At 43.1% G+C, this 18,923-nt stretch overlaps 1 protein-coding gene across 2 annotated transcripts in view; it reads left to right on the top strand.

Moving 5' to 3' along the window:
• Positions 1–1,604: 1,604 nt before the first annotated feature.
• The window catches only part of cbln1 (cerebellin 1 precursor), a 19,396-nt gene continuing 2,077 nt past the window's right edge, over positions 1,605–18,923 (top strand). The window contains exons 1-3 of one of the 2 annotated variants that reach the window (XM_031874397.1): positions 1,605–2,371; positions 3,752–3,871; positions 18,706–18,893. In XM_031874397.1, coding sequence (XP_031730257.1) covers positions 2,114–2,371; positions 3,752–3,871; positions 18,706–18,893 — 566 coding nt within the window. In that variant the 5' untranslated portion in view covers positions 1,605–2,113. Of the gene's footprint in view, positions 2,372–3,751; positions 3,872–18,705; positions 18,904–18,923 lie in introns of those variants that run through there. The other variant, XM_031874398.1, reaches the window with a different exon arrangement.

Raw genomic sequence — 18,923 nt, 5'->3', positions numbered from 1 at the left:
AAACCCCCGGGAGAGGGAAACAGCAGCAGAGGGGAGGAAGGACGACGAAGACAGAGAGAGAGAGAGAGAGAGAAAGAGGACGGAAACAGTGAGGAGGAGAAGGAGGAGCAAAAGGGAGAGCGAAAATAAGAAAAAAACAACACAATGATGAGAAAGGGGACAAAGAAGAAAAAAGAAGAAAGCAATGGAAAGAGAAAGAACGAGTGTCAAGGAGAGAAAAGAAAAAAGGAAGAGGCAAAAGAGGAAGATGAGCGGAGGCGTCTATTGAGGAGAAATGTGATGACAAACTGAGAACAGATGCTGAAGTCGTTTTTTAACTGTGTATTGTACAGTTTGCATACTTCACCTTCTGTTTATCCATTGACTTCCATTGACTTTACTGAACTCATTCTTTCTTTCTTTTTTTGTGCTTTGTGCAAAGACCATAAAGGAATTATATGTTCTCTACTGTTATTTGTTTTTGTTAGCCTACTTCTGTTAGGTCAATGAGATAATTGGCAGACATTTTTTTTTATTGGGCAATATTAAGAGTGAGAACACTTGAATAAACTCTGTTCAGGCTTCTCTGCTACAGTTTCCACTGAAAGCCTATTTAAAAAAAGTGTGGAGTTTGAAAGACACAGGTGTCAAAGATGCTGTCCAGTTGGGAAGTGTAGGATACAGCATTTTTGGAGCTTGACCCGAGGGATTCTTGCCCTCTGCTGCATCAAATTGGACCCTTTTTGTGTAATACGGATTCACCGGAATACTCCTTTAAAAGATGCCTGTCATGTTTGTGTGTCCCTGTTGTTTCGGTTCCCACTGGTGCTCATTTGGCACACTTTCTGCGTTGCTGCACCTCCCCGAGGTGTCTTTTACGGCTGCCACCATAACAAAATACGCCTAATGTTTCCTGGTATCTGAGTATGTTTTTAAACCATTATGCTTAAACCATGTCTGCTTGCACACATTTGCAGCTTTAAATCCCTCTGCAAACTTTCCTATTTTACATATAGCTTTAAGTGGTATTTACACACAGATCTCTTCTTGCTGGTTGCAGAGCAGTTTCACAACTCCGTTTTCAGTCAGTCGTCTGCTTTACAGATGTCGATAATTCTGATAATTCTGATAATGCTGGAACACATCATGAGTGTGGACTATCTTTGGCCCCTCCTCTATAGTGGTTCACCTGTAAAATGCCGACAAGACGTGTGTGTTTGTGTGTGTGTGTGTTTGGGGAAGGTCAATAAAACAGGAAAAGGAAAGAGAGATCAAGAGAGAGAGAGACAAAAAGATATAAGAGATAAGATTGACTTTTGACAGGTAGATAGATAGATAGATGTGCAAGAAAGACAAGGGGAGGGGGAGAGAGAGAGAGAGAGAGAGAGAGAGAGAGAGAGAGAGAGAGAGATGCTAGATAAAGTGGTGGGGCGAGGAGGGGGGCGGTCGGCACGCAGCGATTGGAAAATATCGAAGACGCGAACGCGCTAATCCGATGATGGGTCTCAGTTACCGGGGGGAGGGAGGGTTTTTTGAAAAAAAAAAACAGTAGGACGAGGGCGGGAGCATCTTGCGCTCTCGCGCTGCGTCTCTTCCTCTCGAGCCTTTTGTGTTTGAAACTCTCATATCTCACATATCAATAATTCAAGCGCGCGCGAGAGAGAGCAGACGGAGCTCCCCCCCCCCCCCTCCGCGCGCTATGAGTTGTGCTGCCTCGTCACTCGTCCAGGGCCCCTCCGCACCGCGCGCGACTCCCGCTTATTGTGTTTTCAAGTGACAGAAAAGCTGCTGAGAAAGTGAGAAAAAAAGAGGAAAGGAACAGGTGAAAACTGGCGACTCGACCGGAGGTACGCGGGCAATAAACTGATTTTTTCGAAAAAAACGGGAGAGACGCAGAACAATTTACCGTCTGGTTCCCCCTCCAAGAGACTCCGCGAGGGAGAAACTGTTTGCAACGGGCTGATTAAATACAAGAATACGGAGTGGCATCTAGTTGTGAAACAAGCCTCATCAAGGTTCATCCGGGGAACACCTGGGAAACTCTTCCCACCTTACTTTTTTTTTTTTTCAAGGGGAATAGACCCGCGGTTTAAGGTACGAAGACGACCGGAGAAGTTCGTCGTTCCGGTCCGGTATGTTGGCGTTTTGCCTGCTGAGTGCCGTGTGGCTCGCGGCGAGCCCGGCCCGCGCCCAGAACGAGACGGAACCAATCATCCTGGAGGGGAAGTGCCTCGTGGTGTGCGACTCCAACCCGGCTGCGGACCCCACGGGCACGGCGCTCGGGATCTCGGTGCGCTCGGGCAACGCCAAGGTGGCGTTCTCCGCGGTACGGAACACCAACCACGAGCCCTCCGAGATGAGCAACCGAACCATGGTCATCTACTTCGATCGGGTAGGAGCAAGAAATATATATTCTATTATTTTTCTATTCCGTCCATTAAGAAAAAATGACAATAGGAAGAAGAAAAAAAAATCGAAATAAGTTTATAATTGTTTTCAGTCAGTCTTGTCAGTTTTACGTCTGCTTTATTTCAAAGCCTCCATGATGAAGGAATGATTGGCCTATAGTGAACATGAAGTTTCAGATGAGCGTGCGTGTGTTTCACGTGTGTGGGTGCGTCTTTGCTGGTGTGGCATTTGCCAAATAGCTTATGGAAGTCGACAACTCATAGCTATGGATGGAGGAGTAGCATGCCACAGAAGCAAAAGAAGCAGGTTATCCGTCATTAACCATTCAATGACCTCTTGAAAACTGTTTCATTTGGTCTCTTCATGGATCTTTAAAAAAAAAAGAAAAAGTCATGTGTAATGAGGGTTAAACTCAGTCTAAGAGCATGTTGTGTAAACATCTTGAAACGTTCATAAAACCATGAATCCAGGACGGATACGGTGGCTTGAGATATATATATATATATATATATATATATATATATATATATATATATATGTGCACATCTGGTGGTCTCGTGGGCAGCAGCAGGCTCCACGAAAAGTGGAGCGGAAATTAATCTGTGTCGGTAACAATTCTTTTTATAGTTAATCCGTTCCCAAAGTGGTTGGGAAAGTATAGCCTCGAAGGCAAGCCTTTTGAATATTTCAACTTTTCAGAGCATGACAATATGGGATATGGGAACTGACATATCGCCAAATAATTTAGTAACGGCAGGTCGCGAGGGCTCGGTCCTACCTGCCTGCCGTTAAAGGTTAACTCTCTCTCAAACTGCCGTTCAATTACACGCCATAGTTCGCCTCCGTCCATAAAACCAGTCATTTGGCTGCGGAGATGCATAATTGAAAAGTAAATTTGAAAGATTGATTAAGTTCCTTTTCATTTCCCATAAAGTTTGGAAGTTCTGACAGAAGGGGGGGGGGGCTAGATAAAAGCAGAGAGTTATTCCACTACATCAGTGAATCTGAATGTGTGGTCCGGGGCCAAGGGGGGCCCCTTTATAGCCCTCTAACAAAAAAATATGTGAAGTATCAATTTCAATAGGATATCCTAGAAATTATTCACTTCAGAAAATGTACAATAATAGCATAGTTTCTCTCCTTGTAAATTAGACAGTTTAATACAAAATATATCATGGTGAAATCCCGAGAATACATCTTGTCGTTGTGTGTTATTCCACGTGGAAACATTTGGGATTGTTTGCTTATTAACATGCGGGCTATATGTGGCTGACTGAGTGCAAATACTGTGAAAGACACGAGCCGGATGAAGCAACGTTATCAATGAAATGTTGTCTTTCTTTCTTTCTTTTCTTCCTTCCAGGTTCTAGTAAATATTGGGAAGAACTTTGACGAGGAGAGAAGTAATTTCATCGCGCCGCGCAAAGGGATTTACAGTTTTAACTTCCACGTAGTGAAAGTCTACAACCGCCAAACTATACAGGTATGGCGCCTGTTCCTGCCTTTGTCTTTTTTATGTCCGTGTGTAATCTTCTGTGTCTGTGCGCGTGGACCACACCACGCACCCCCCACGCTGTTTTTTTTCTCCCTTTTACTAAACTTGAATATCAGCCGCACTGGAAGTCATTTTGTCAATGTTTTGAGGTGTCTTTCCGGGAGACAGTTATAGTCGCCCGCTGGCCCGATCATAATTAATCAATACATGCAGAGAGGACAGAGACAAATCAAGCGAGTGCAGCCGACAGGACTACGGGGTGCTGCGGTGAGCGCGAGGGGGGGTGGCGCACGCTGCTCCAGCAGCTACTTTCAGCACCGTGGACAGCGACGTCTTCTCTCTCTCTCTCTCTCTCTCTCTCTCTCTCTCTCTCTCTCTCTCTGTCTCCTCTCATTAAAAGAGAGGCAGCAGGCCGACTAAGATTTTTGATTATTTAGAAGATCAAAACATTAAGCACATTTTGAACAGAGCAAACAGAGACAGGCATTTTAATTATCTCTCCCTTACACACAACGCACTCATAGGGGTTTTATGTAGAACTGATAATAGTGTTTTCCACTTATTTGTTTCTCACACACACACACACACACACACACACACTGCCTGCAGTATGCCCCATCACAAGCCTCCTTTCATCCCACTAACAGCTCGTGTTCACTCTGCCTTAGATGCAGTCTCCACGTTCTTTTGATGTGTCAAGCGATGAAGCACTTGAGCAGTCTTAAGCCCATTTCCCGGATTTAACATGCACGTGATGACGCTTTACAAGTCACACAGCGTTGATTACAATGTATCTCTTGCTAATTAATCTGTTGTGTAATTATGCTGTTCGCTCCCCGGGGCTTTGACATTATGTTTTGCTACTTATATTTTATTATGGGAGTCTGGAATTAATTAGCATGGCAGCACCAGTAACAACAACAAGGAGGGTGGGCGATATGGGGGGGGGGGGCTGGGGCTGTGTCAAGCTCGCCACATACTCTCATTTTTGTGTGACTGAACGCAAATAGACCGCTAACACTTGACTCATGGCACTGAGGTAATTAAGTCCGTCATGCAGAACACAGTGATGATAATTAGGGATGCACCGATACCGATATCAGGCCGGACTGATTCAAAAAGTTGGATCGGATGTAACAATGGGGCCAACCTATTCATCACAAGTCTGTGTGTATTTACTATATAGATTATACACTGGTGTGTCTACTTTTTGACCAATTTGTTGCTGCATTTAAAAGGTTTACACTTGTAATCCCTGTGAATTTGAAGATTTTTCTCCAAGTGGCTGGTGTACGCTCTTAAGAGATAAATAACTCAGTAAATTCATATCGATGTATTTATTAGATATATTTTGTTTTACAAAGTTAGGAACCGCCATGTTCAAGTTCAGTCGATGTTGTTTAACACATAAAAGACCGAGTCACTTCCACATAGTGAGGCATACTGCATATTAATTAGACACCGGTATCGGATCGGTACTCGATATCGGCCATTACCCAAAGCCCAGGTAATGTATTGTATCGGTGCATCCCAAGGGTTAATGCTTGTCACGACACCGCACTGTAATTTGTGCCAATTTGCTGTGTTGTCAATATATAGCTACAGTATATCTATGAGATGTTGTTAGCGGTAAAACGAGAAAAGCTGTCATTTTAATATTCTCCTGATCGTCTCACTTTTACAACCAGAATCTTAAGGCTACAGTACAACACTTTAGTTGAATTTTTTTAGAAAACACCATTTCAAAACTGATTTAGAAACTTGTGGTTTTCTGTGAGAAAAGGCTGTGTTGTCTGTCACGTTCCTGACATGAAACAGGTGTAGGTTGTCCTCTCTCCTCCAAGCATCCAGCCTGTGTGCTGCTCACCCTTAACCTCTTCCACTCATCCTCCCATCCATCCAGCGCATCTGCTGTGTTGAAAACTCCCACTGTTTGATTGCCTTAGAGGCAGCTACTGTGGTGCAGGCGAGGGATGAGAGACAGCAGGGAAAGGAGAGCAGTGTGGATGAAGGGGATGGGACGGAGAGGACCGGATGAGAGTAAATGTAAAACAGGAAAAAAGAGATGAAATGAGGGACAGAGGGGAAGGAAGTCAAATGGAGAAAAAAAGAAAAGAAAGAAAGTGAATTAGAAAACGGAGAATGGAAAAAAAAAATGGAAGATAAATTTGGAACTGAAAAGGGGGGAGGATTGAGGGGAGGGACAGGAGACACAACAAGAAAGGAGAGAAAAGAGGGATATGACAGATAGGAACAAAGGATGGACAGGAAGGAAAGAGAAAGAGAAGGTTCAGGCAGGGCAGAGAGAGAGAGAGCGAGAGAGCCACACATCATGAGTAACTATTGATCAGTGGATGCTGGGTGGATGTACAAAGGGAAGGAGAAACAGTTTGTTCCATCTCTCATCAGCCCTTTGCTGTGCAGAGATCTGTCCATCTACCTGTGAGGGGTGAGAGAAGAGACGTGGGTGTCAAAAAACAGCTACAAACTCAAAGGTCTCTGTTTGCATTTTGCCGAGCAATTAAATACAGATATTGCAAATTAAATACAGCACATCCTCTGATCTGAACAGTCACACTACCCATAATGCCACATCCGCTAATGGATAACTTGCTTCCATTATTTCTGAAAATCACCTGCAATATACGTATCAAAAGGGTTTCATTCCTGGTGGCAGCTATTTACATTTCCTACATGTACCGCTGCTCTAAATTTGAAATCAAATAGAAACAAATGAATTATATATCCCTCAGTGAACATCTTGTACCTGCAGCTTGGAACAGAGAGCTCGCGGATCAGAAAGACAAACAGATGAGGCGCTGGTAGGGTATCAATACTCAGCGATGTGAGGTGTTCCCGGGATAGATGGGTGGGCTCCACAAGTGTGTCTTTCACTGTTTTCTGAAGAGCATAATGCCGTCTATTGGAACTAACTTGAGGTGTTAAAGCGGGGTTAATGTGCCTTTTATTAACGCACTGTGCAGCAGCTTGAGTAATCAAAACATAGGCCAATAGTTTTATACAAATCAGCCAGTACCTTGATGGCCTTCCTCAAAGCACCGGATCCAAAATGTCAGCAAAGATCCTTTTTTTTGGTCCAGCAAATGTGAATGGAATGGAAAAATGAAGTTGAATGCCATTTCTCGTGTTTTTGTAGTGAATAAGTGGTGTTTTAAGAAAGTATTTTAAAAACCCAAGCCATTCAGAAGTGGCATTCATGAAGCCTCGGGTCACAGCGGCTCTGTATGGGTGAAGGCAACGCAAAAAATGCCTCATGCTGTGTGTGCATTAGGCCTTCTGTAACTATCATTTCCCCATTGAGAGAGGAAAACCTGGAGGCACTGCTCCAAGCTGTTGATGGAGCACTGCACTGATAGTAGGAGATTTTTTTACCTCTAACGTGCTGCTCTTTGGGTTATAAGAAAATGTATTTTACATTTTGACCCAGAGCGGCTGCATCTGTCTGCAACAAAGCATAATCCGTTCAGCTCTTTGAGTACCAGCCCGTGTCTGTGCTTTGGTTTCCAATACGCGCATTTTGATTCTCCGGCTCGGGTCACTGGGGTCAATGTTGTTGGTATTTCACTCCTGAGAGTTAGCAAACATGCTCCGCTTTCAAATGCCAATGCTGGTTCATTCAGACCCACAAATGCTACCCCTGTTAATCGCAGTGCGTGCTAAGGCAAGGAGATTGTTTGTGCTACCACAATGCTCTCATATCATTTCAATTTCCTACTGTTATCCCATGCTGAGATCAGATGTGTGTCTAAGAGTGATTGTTAACAGTGTCAGTACCTACTGGGTTAAGTCATACAAACAGAAAGACGTGAATGTCGTGTGAGTGTGATATGAGTGCTGTCACAAAGTGCTTACACCGTATAATCACCACTTCATTAAAGTGTTGGCCGAATTCTGTTTTAAAAACGCTTTTTAAAGATTGATGCGCGTATAGAACCACTGAGATGAAACATCCCTTCTCCTTAAATATCATCAAACAGTTTATTTAATATAGTCTGAATCCCTCTGCAGCTTTCCACTACTGCCAACAGACGCTGGCTAAACACAAACATGGCCGGCCTTTAAGTAGGAAGGCTGGGAACACACGTATTAACATTAATAACACGGTCAAATTCATACTTTTTATGTTACCCTTTGAGACAAAGTATCAATAATACTGTTAATACTGTGTTAAAGGTAACGCATATGATGTGCCAAACAGATCAAGATCGCAGATCATGGTGTACCAGGAAAAATACCTTCTTTTTTTTTTTCATGTCGCAATATTTGTGGGTAGATATTAGGGCTGGGCGGTATGACAAAAAATGCATATCACGGTATTTTGTAAGATTCTGGGGGTTTCACGGTATATCACGGTATTTTTTTTCCCGTGTTAAAGCATTAATTAATTAACGCCGAAAAGAACCTGCCGGTCAACCGGCCAGCGAGCAGTGAACAGCTGTTTGTGTGGCGTGTCCGTTCCGTCACTTCCTGTTTCCTTCACCTACATTCCCCTGGGTCCTAAGTCCCTCCATGTACAGCTTCTTATCACCCTCTATGTACCAACGTACATTTATAACAAATACCACACATATTACGGTAATCAGCGTTGCATATGTGTCTGACCTAAATACCTTTTGTTGTTCAGTCTTTGTTCATCCTGCATCGCTCTTTTCTGTTCTTTAATGTAATGTTACTGGCGCGACAGAGCCTCTCCCAGCTGTTAGCAGACTGTTGTTAGCGAGCTTTACCCAGCATGCAGTTTGGCGGGGAAATTTTATAAATGTACAATTATTAGTGTGACAAATTGTTTGTGTCACAAACTGTTGTGTCGTAGTGTTTTGCCCTGTTAAAGAGCATTAGTTGTGGGTTGTTAATTGTTATTATAAAGTTATAACCATGACTAGGGTTCCCTCTCAGTACAGTTAAGACAACTAGCTCCGACTGCAGCGCTCTCATCGGCAAACAATATATTTTGCTGCCTGTTGAAGAGCAACAGAAGTTGCCTCGGCTGTGCACTGGTATGACGGTATATGACAAATTCATATTGTACAGGAAATTGAAACCGGTATACCGGTTTAACCGGTATACCGCCCAGCCCTAGTAGATATGTGGTTCCACAAATACTTAAGATAAATGATTTTAAGACTAATGTATTGATAATAGTAAAGCATAATATTACAAGTACACCATTTAAAATAACAATGACCTTTTGACTTTCAAAGATTTTCAGATTTCAAAACATATTGAAAATATCTGAAATAAATAAAAGATAAATAAAATAAAACCAAACAATAAATACAATGGTCTTGATTTAGATGACAAAAATGTGCAAGGTCTGCGCAATACCCAGTCTTAAAATGGTAGGGAAAACGCTGCTGTATATTCTGGCATCATGTTGCTAAAATGTTGTCTACAACATGCTCGTAAACACAAAAGGTCAGCAGAAAGTATTGAGGTCATGTCCATGTATTTTAAGTAATTATTGTGACAGGCCTAGTCTAGAGGACCAACTTCCTGTTTCTACTCTGGAAAAAGACAAACAACGTACGTGGCAATTACAACGATAGCCTGGGACAAGGATCAGTCGATGGAGTGAAATAAAGTGACTCTTCACATAACTGACTAATTCTAAAATGCGGCTTGATTGTTAAGTTACTCTTTACTCTGTAAATCAGAGAAAAAAAAAGTAGAAAAAGAATGCGTCACCGCGCTCCCGACGTACTACAGCTGTGTCCGTGGGAAGTCGAGCAGTGTGTTGATGTGTTGCACGTGAAGCAGTGTGAACACAACGAGCGGCATGAACAAAGAAAAAATAGAAATACACCAGTGTCCTGCTTTTGGCTCTGACAGCGTTCATCCCATTCAATGGAGATGCAGGGAAATGAAAGGCGAGTCAAAGCACACATAAATAAACACCTTATCTGTTCCGATGTCCTCTTGCCTTTGAAACGGTGGAAGGAGGAAAAGACAGGCTAGTGGAGTTGTAACAGAGAGATGGTATATTCTGGGAGATGTCAGGCCTCACACATAAGCACTGTATCCTAGCAGCTTGCTTGTGAGCTTGTTTCAAGGGCACGTATGGAAGACTCTGCTGCACTGAGGTATTCTTTTTAGCCATATTAGCGACATGGTGCTAGGGATGCAATGGTGGCCGGTCGGTCGGTTGGTCCACCACTGAAATGTCTCAAATACAGGATGGATTTTTTACAGACATTCATGGTCCTCAGAGGATGAACCCTACTGACTTTTTGGTGACGCCTGACTTTTTCTCTGGTGCCACCTGCAGGTCAGAGTTTTCTGACCTGTGTTGCATGTCGCACCCCTCCCTCGCTGTCTCCTGGTCTCCTGTCTGACACTGCAATACCAACTATTCAATGAAATGTGCAAAAAATAGTGTTAAACGAACAAGGATTTTCTTTAGATCCATACATCCATTATAATCTGGATACACCAATTCAACCCATGCAGGTACTTTATGCTAATCATATTTACATTCATTAGTTAAGTGATATTCATTGATGTCATCATTTAGAAGCAAGAAAGGAAGATCCAAAAGGTCAGACACAAAAAACGTGTCTTTCAGTTCACACTGGTTCTTTTGTCTCATATGACGTTTTAATGGATTTATTTGGGTGTAAATACAATGGCTACCAAAGTGGTGACTCGTCCATTGAAATTATCCATTGTCCAGGCATGCGTCACCTTATTTTGCGAAAGTTGCCGTATTGAATTCAAATTAGGCAATCTACCTGATTCGTGCAGATCCGATGAGTTGGAGTCAGTCACACAATGGCGAGCTCAAATGAAACGCTGGAGCTGGAGGACCCTGCTTGCAAGCAGCTTCTTTGCATGGTTTACTTCTATAATAGATGAAGCCTCTGATCTTGTTTATACAATTTATGTCATTGTCTGCACACACACACACCCACACACACACACACACACACACACTTGCACAGTAACACACCGAACCAGCCAGCCAGATGCTTGGTTCCATTTTTATCCAATCAACCTGTGCTCAGTCTCCTTCTGTTTGGCAGAACATTATAGAAAGCTGCTCTGGTCTGTGCTCATGTGTGAAAGAGAAGAAGAGATGTCAGAGAAAAAAAAAGTATTCTTTGAATATTCATAGCCTTTTAATGGAACAAGATTATTACAAAGATCCAACAAAAAAGTACATTTACATTTCTTGCCAACTGCTCTTTTGGCCGAAAGCGATGTTTATCTTAATCACTTAGAATGTCTCTGCTGATCAATGATATAATAATTACAAAAATACTCGTTAAAAGTTACATCCTAAACATTTCAGGAAGAAAATGCAATGAGTCCTTCTGAAGGGGCTCAGTTGAATATTTTATTGTTGTAAAAGTCAGAGGAAACAGTAAAACCATGGCGCTGATGTCAGGCTTTCAGAGAGCCAAACAATGTGTTCAACAGGAATGTTCCATGATGTGTTTCCGGGTCGCAACCTCTACAACGTCTTCTTCTCTGTTTCCTGGTGGAATACAGCCATGTGTAGCAAACACGCCAATTTATGACCAACCTATGTTGTAGCTGAGTTCCCCCCCGCTCCAAATCAGATGAAAAAGCACCTAAATTCACTTTTATTTTTTTTTCCAACATTTCAAAAGTTTGTTTCAAATTGTAAACACAGATTGCAAGCCTGGCTGCTGCACCTCCCCCAGTCTTTAGCTGTGTTGGTGAGACAGAGCTGGTTTGAATATCTGCAGTAGTTTTGATGGAGAGATCTCATTAATGAGCAATATCCGGGAGGAAACCATTGATTTAGTCATCATCAGAATCAGGCACTCACTTATAAGCAATCACGAGTCCAACTCTAAGTTGTGTATCAGCTCAGTCTTGGTGGTACCTGAACCTCTCGTTTGGACAGCAGTTGTGCTCAGTTCAAAGAATGTTGTGCTGCCTTAATGTGGTATTTCGGTGGCTTCTGGTGCCTGTCAGATATATTGGACAAGAGTGCAAATACTGTATGAAAACAATGGTGTGGATTTTGGGGACGAGGGAACGTGGACTGCTGGGCATTTTAATAACAGCAGCACATGTTTGTAAAGGCAGTTGCCTCCAATTGGTCCAGAATTGCCAAACGTGTTCATCGTTCCTCGTCAGGTCTCGTTAATTCCGATAGCGTGGCCGGGATTCACTGTAACTGCAGTCCATCTACCATTCGTCTTTGTGGTCAGAGTGGTTGGATCTGACACAGCCTCCCTCAGTCAGGGCCTGCTTTCAGCATGACGTAATGAACTCCTCTAGGTTTTTTGGTGCGTTCGTTGTAAAGGCTGTTAAGAGCCATCTGCTCTCGTTGAAGTGGCTTACCTTAATTAATTGTCCTCTTTTGGGGTGTTTTGACATTTGGCAGCTGATTCAGCGTTGCCTATTTTGCCTTTCACCAAATGGAAAAAAGAAGTATGGGTGAAGGCTTTGCCCAGTGGTTTCCTACAATGAACGATGTTGTTCCCTGAGGCAATATTGATGAAGACTGGTGAAGATTTGCTGACATTTGTAAGATCTGTTTTTGTGCCCTGGTCTACAATGTAAATAGCTTAGTAAACTTCTGACCTTTGCTTTAGTCGCCTCCTTGTTTTTTTTTACAGCTGCTGTGAGGAACTTTAACTTTGTGTTTGTCTGTCCCTCTGGACTAAAGCAGTAGTGTTTCAGAGAAAACCTCTCATTTTACTGACAGTCTGCTCCGCTCAGTCCTTGTTCTGCCTCTCTTCCCTCCAGACGGCCCAGAAACATGGCTGGATCTCTTAAACAATAAGAGGCGAAAAGGCCAAGAGGCCAGTAAATTCACAGCGTATGCAATATCTACTAAAAGCTAATAAGAAATATAAACTCCGATACATTGATTGTAGATAGACCCTCTTAATGTCATAACCTCGTGTGGTTCAGTACTATTTTTTTTAAAAAGGATTTTTTTTCACAATAGACCTTTTTCACACAGGTCCTGCCCATAACATTAACAATGGCTTTGTTCCATTCAAGTGTCCCCACAAGCCATGACAGTGTGACAGTGAGCCAGCACGAACAACACCCGGATCCTGGAGCTGAAGCAGCACTCATTTCATCATTTACACCCCCGGGCCGTGTCAAAATGTCTTCCACAATAGGGTCTTATACACCTACACATGTATACTACTACACTAGCTGGTACTCAATGGAAAGCATACTTCAATCATTTTCAAATTCATTTTGAAAATCAATTCATACTTTTCTGGGATTTCCTGCTAATGCAGTGATGATGTCATTACAGAGCATCCCACTGTAGCGACTTCTATAAACAGACAGATATGCTGCACACAAACACCCCATTACTGTAAGGTATTTAGGATCTTCAGGTATTATAGCATGTTAACTCTGTCCTCTAGTTATGGACTAATTCCATCCCAAATGGAAAAAAAAAAAATGCTGATTAAAAATGCTTAAAAAACACAGCTGTGGCCCACTGAGAGTTGCATGGTGGTTAATTGCGTTTCTGGGTTGTATTGCTAGAAAGCACCTACTTTCTGCTGACGAGGTGAATCGACTTAAAGAACAGAAATCTGAAAACCAAAAAGCTTGTTGGAGAGCACTGAATACATGCGCAGAGTTGACCTAAATAAAGTCTCCTGGCCAGCACAGATATTATATATTTTCCCAAAATGCAAAGCATGCCGCCAGAAATTACGAGTTTCCACATTGAAAGTTGGCAGCAGGCGACTAGTTAGTGGGTAATAATCATTTTAGCCAGCATCACGATAACTCAACAACATTCATTAAAAGTAGCACCGCTGTAAAACCATGCAGAATAGTGCTTTATTGATCAAGCACAGCATGTATCCACAATAAATAGATATTGCAACATTAAGACGGTGATACGCTTTTATTGTTGAACAATAATAAAAAGTGGTGATGAGCCAAGTTAGTTTCTAGAAGTTAACAATAGACACAGTTTGTACTACCAACTCCTGAATGAGCTCGGCGGAACTTTGCTACAAACTTTAAAAAACGCCCGCTATGGGAAGCCTGGACATTTGTAAAGACAGAGGGTGTCGTGGGCCCCCAGACAGAAGCGCCATTATGTATGAATCCGTCACCGCGTCCGTCTGCGTCAAGACTGTGGAGGGAGAGACGGTCGAGAAAATTACAAAGAGGAACGGGAGGTGACAAGAAAGAGATCTGAGTGGAAGGAAAAAGATCTCGAGTTAAATGAAAAGGGGGAGAAATCAAAAAAGAAATGAGGGGGGGGAGACGGACAAAAAGAAGAAGAAAACCAGGGACAGAAAAAGTATCATTGTCATGTCAAGACAGTCGACTGGACAGGAATTGATGATGCAATAACAGGATGTCATCGTGTCGTTGGCATTAAGTGCTGCGCTGAGACGTCAGGCGCTTTCTATTTACATATGGAGAGCCAGATTGTTCTCTCAATCTTCTTCTTCTTCTTCTCCCTCCGACCTCCTCCGGCCGTTTCACCCTTTCTGTCTCCCTTTCCCTCTTTTTTATCTTCCTCCTCCCCGTTCACTCTCTCCGTTACTCAGCCAGTTAATTGGTGCTTATGCATTAATGAATGCAGATCGATCGAGGCCTGACACGATGCGCAGCCCTATTATCATGCTTTCATATTTATGGTTGGCAATTGTAAGGGTGTAGTTGACAGTGTGTGTGTGTGTGTCAGAGAGAGAAAGAGGGAAACTGTTTTTTCGTCTGTGGTGACCACAGTCTCATCCTTCCAAAGCTACTGTCACAGCTTTATTAGAGCTATACATCACTGGCACATGCCACACACTGACCCGTTGTGGCTCTCTGTGTGTGTGTGTGTGTGTGTGTGTGTGTGTGTGTGTGTGTGTGTGTGTTTGAGAGAGAGAGAGAAGACAGAAAGAGAGATCTGAACTGCACTGTTTTTCTGTAAATGCTCTGCCGATTTTACATGTTGACAACAGTATCATTCTGTGTATTCTTGGTTTAGATATCAATAAAAGTGGTCAGGTTGACAGTAACCACAGACACAATAATATGGAATCTACACAGGAGATACAAACATGCTGCATTTTGATCACAGCGATCAGTTTGAAGCCGCTGCTTTGACTCTGAATAATATCCTCTCCTGTTAATGACTGGACTTAATGAACTGCTCTACCTGCTCCCTGCACCACATCTCACAGGGCAGCTTCGTGCAACGTTGCAGTAGACAATCGTTTTGTCTTTTATATTATGGCATAAAGTCCAGACTTGCTTCTTACCTGCCAAAAATCCCCACCATCCCACGAGCACTGTGGCTCTGTCAGTTAGCAGCCCCGTCATGCTTTAACAGAGTCAACGTGCCAAAAGGCCTTTATTATATAACTGGTAGACGGGCCCAGCAACGGCACAGAGTCCAGGTGTGACCGGTGCTTGTGTGTGAGCAACAAGGGAGTTTACATGACTGACTGAAAGAGAGGAAGATTGTGTGCGTTGTGTGTATAGAGGAGGAAACACTTACAAGCCTTCACCCATTCCCCTATCACACATATTGAGAGCTCCACATGAGTGACTTGGGTGAATGGTTGGATAGGAAGGAGGGTGGATTTAGTCTGTGTGTGTGCGTGTGTGAGAGTGTGTGTGTGTGCATGCTCGTGGATGTGTCTGAGGGTAACAGAGTGATGTGGTGATGCTTTTCTTTGTATGCCATCTCTGTCTCTGTTTGAAATGATCGATCTATCTATCTATCTATCTATCTATCCATCCTTTTGATATTGTCATCTGGAGGTTAATGAGGCTAACTTGAAGCCTTTGGTTGCACCTCTCCATAACAATGTTCTCTTTAGCATCTGCATTGTAAAAATATTGTGCTCAGCTTGACATTTTGGATCGGGGGAGGAAGTACTGGATATTTTTAGACTGGCCTGCTTTAAGTCTGCTTGATTTGCTGCAAGAAAGAGGCAGATGTTCCAGTAAATGACATGTTTGTCTGTACATGTATATCTTTTCTTTGCTATAGCTGTCTTTAGCAGTCATCGAGCAGCACTACAGATTTTTAAAGAAACTAGATAGACCGGGAATGATTGAAATCACATCCCAAACTCACCCTGGATCTCTACCATACTAGACCTTGCCCCTGAAAAGGGTTTCATAATCGTTTCCTTCACTCACATCTATAGTGTTATCTGGAGCGATGTCAGCTATTGATGACGGCTGACGTCCCAATTTGTTGACACGATTAGCGCTCATCTCCTTCATCTCCGTCTCCTCTGTGATATTCGTAAGCAATCAAGATAGATCCTAATTCATTTTGACTGTGAGACGCCTTCACTCATTATCGCAGTTGCATTGAAATCGGTGCGCTCTGCTGGTGTAAACTAGACACGAGGTGGTATCACTGCTTTTAGTGGTGCCATTATCAGCTGAACTGTCCTGGGGAATTATCGGCAATTTTTGCACAGATGTCAATAGTGTGCATCCCTGCAGCATATAGGAACAGGTGGTAAACCAATTTCTTTAAACCACTTATTTACACAGCAGCTGCTTCATCAAGACTGTCCACATGTTCAGTTATTCCTTCTGCGTCTCTCCTTAAGTTCACTGTGAAGCTGCTGCAAGTACAGTTAGAAACCGGCTGCCATCGGTGACCTCTCCTTGTTTGTGAGGAGTGTTTTATGTCACTGCTTTAGAGGCTGTGACTATAGTTGCCGGCTCCAGACTGCAGAGGGAGGAACAATATGGGTCAGTAGAGGGAGTAAGAAACTGTCAAAGTGAAAAGTGGAAGTTGAATAAACATGTACGAGGAGGAGAGTTATTTTCCCCCACAGTACGAGATGTGTTCAGAGCCAAGTTCAGGTCACACAGCCAAAACAAAGCTCTCTTTTTCTATCACTGAGTGATGCATCCATGGCCCCATGTGAATCTCAAATGACTATTGCATATACACTGCATACTGTACATGAATACTAGGTGTATAAAATACACACAATCTGCTTTAATACATCTGTTTTGGCCTTAACTAACAACATTTATTTTGTAGTGTGGTTCCACCCTGATGATGAAAAAGACATGGTTTAAGTACAGTCTGAGTGTTTTTCATCAAATTCACAGACTGGCTGTTCAGAACACACACACACACACACACACACACACATTCAGTCTGAGTCGCTATCTTCAGTTTGCTATTAAGAGGAGTGCTGGGCCAAGAGAGCTCTCGACTCTGACAGGCTCTCCATATCCTGCACACACACACATGCACACACACACACACACACACATGCACATCCTCTCCCTCTCTTATGACCAGTCCTTCTACCTTATGATCAGGTAGAAGGAGGTGGATAAGTGTATAATTATGGGATGTTTATGACTGTGTTCCATCACTTGGCAACTGCTTTACAATTACTTACTTCCAGGAGGTACAACAAAATATATATATTCACATATTTAGAGCTCAGATGTGAATTTCTGTCTTAAATGTCATGTTCAGCGATTGGCTGTCCTTAGCTCCACCCTCTCATGTCACTTCCGGTTCCAAAAAAACAGGGTGGCGAGAGGAAAACAGCCGAACTCGAGGCTTCAAAACCGTAAACTTCATGCCACTTACAGTTATGCTATGTATGGCTTTTTAACATGCTTTGACATCAGGGACCGGGACCCGGATCCGAGTAAACTTGATCCCAAAGTTCTGTTTGTGTGATTTGTGTGAACCTGGTGAACTTGAAAAGGTGGTCTTGAGTATGGCTCATGTGTAGTCGCCAAAACACAGAAGTGACCCGCACGGCCACAGGTGACAAAGCAGGAAGGCAGGTGAGAGGTTTGTGCTTCTCTCTGAATATTAACAATAAATAATGATATTATAATAATATTTAGCAACATAAATAATAAAAACAGGAAACCATGGTTTGTTTCCTGTTTCCAAGTGGTTTTGGGCCTAAACCTAACCAACACTGTTGCATCATAATATCTTCCAATGATGGGATTTGGGACACTTGAACACATGAGCTGCTTTATTTGTATACTTCTTTCAGACACATTTGTCAGATTAGTGATTCCCCATAAACAGTTTGTGCTTTTTGGCACTCTTTAAAACCGCCGCTTTTCAAAAAGGAACTGGAGCCGCAGTTTAAATGGCAGGATGACATCGCTGACTCAGCAGTGGTTCTACATATTTCCCCCTCCCTGATGCCGTGTGTGTTTCTCTCTTCAAACAGCGAGTTTGCTCACAAGGAAGGCGAGTAATCTCGCAGGTTTTATAAAGTGTGATCCGGCATAAGCAGACATTTCCAAAATTCATTTCAGTTTGTTTTAGCACTGCATCGGTGCTGGGGGGGGGGCAGGCATAAAACCGCTCCTCAGTGAAGCATGAATCCAGGCAGTGCTCGATGTTCCGCTGTTGCTCAAAAGAAGAGTGATGAAAGCCGCTGTCTGGTGTGTGTGTGTGTGTGTGTGTATGTCGGTCGGCCTGAGAAAGGGAGGGGACGCGTCACTGACAGCTATTTCTCTTTGTAAGAGGAAGATGTTATTCCCCCGTCGACACATTTGTCGAGTCAGACACTGTGTGAACGTCTCTCCAAGTCATTGTTCAATTCTCTCCGAATTGAAAAAAAAGGAAGCGTACACACAATATGATGATGTGCAGACAGCACAAAGCTGCATAAATGTAATATTCTGTTGTATCATCATCATCATCATCATCATAACATTGCTGCATTTTTCTTAATGAAATTTTGCAGCTCAACTAGGATGTCTACAAATATGTGCCTATGTTTCCGTGTGTGTGTGTGTGTGTGTGTGTGTGTGTGTGTGTGAGAAAATGTCTCTTTTCCCTCCGTGAACTGTCTCTCCTCTTCTTCCTCATCCAGGTGAGCCTGATGCACAACGGCTGGCCGGTGATTTCAGCATTTGCCGGCGACCAGGATGTGACGCGCGAGGCGGCCAGCAATGGTGTTCTGATCCAGATGGAGAAGGGAGACCGGGCCTACCTCAAACTGGAGAGAGGAAACCTAATGGGAGGATGGAAATACTCCACCTTCTCCGGCTTCCTGGTGTTCCCCGTGTAGAGGGGGGGGGGGGGGGGGGG

This window comes from Anarrhichthys ocellatus, unplaced genomic scaffold (genome assembly GCF_004355925.1).
Source record: "Anarrhichthys ocellatus isolate YVR2014 unplaced genomic scaffold, GSC_Weel_1.0 scaffold80, whole genome shotgun sequence".
Taxonomy (NCBI): Eukaryota; Metazoa; Chordata; class Actinopteri; order Perciformes; family Anarhichadidae; genus Anarrhichthys; species Anarrhichthys ocellatus.
Note: the sequence above shows the minus strand (reverse complement) of the source record. Positions and strands in the feature narration are given on the sequence as shown.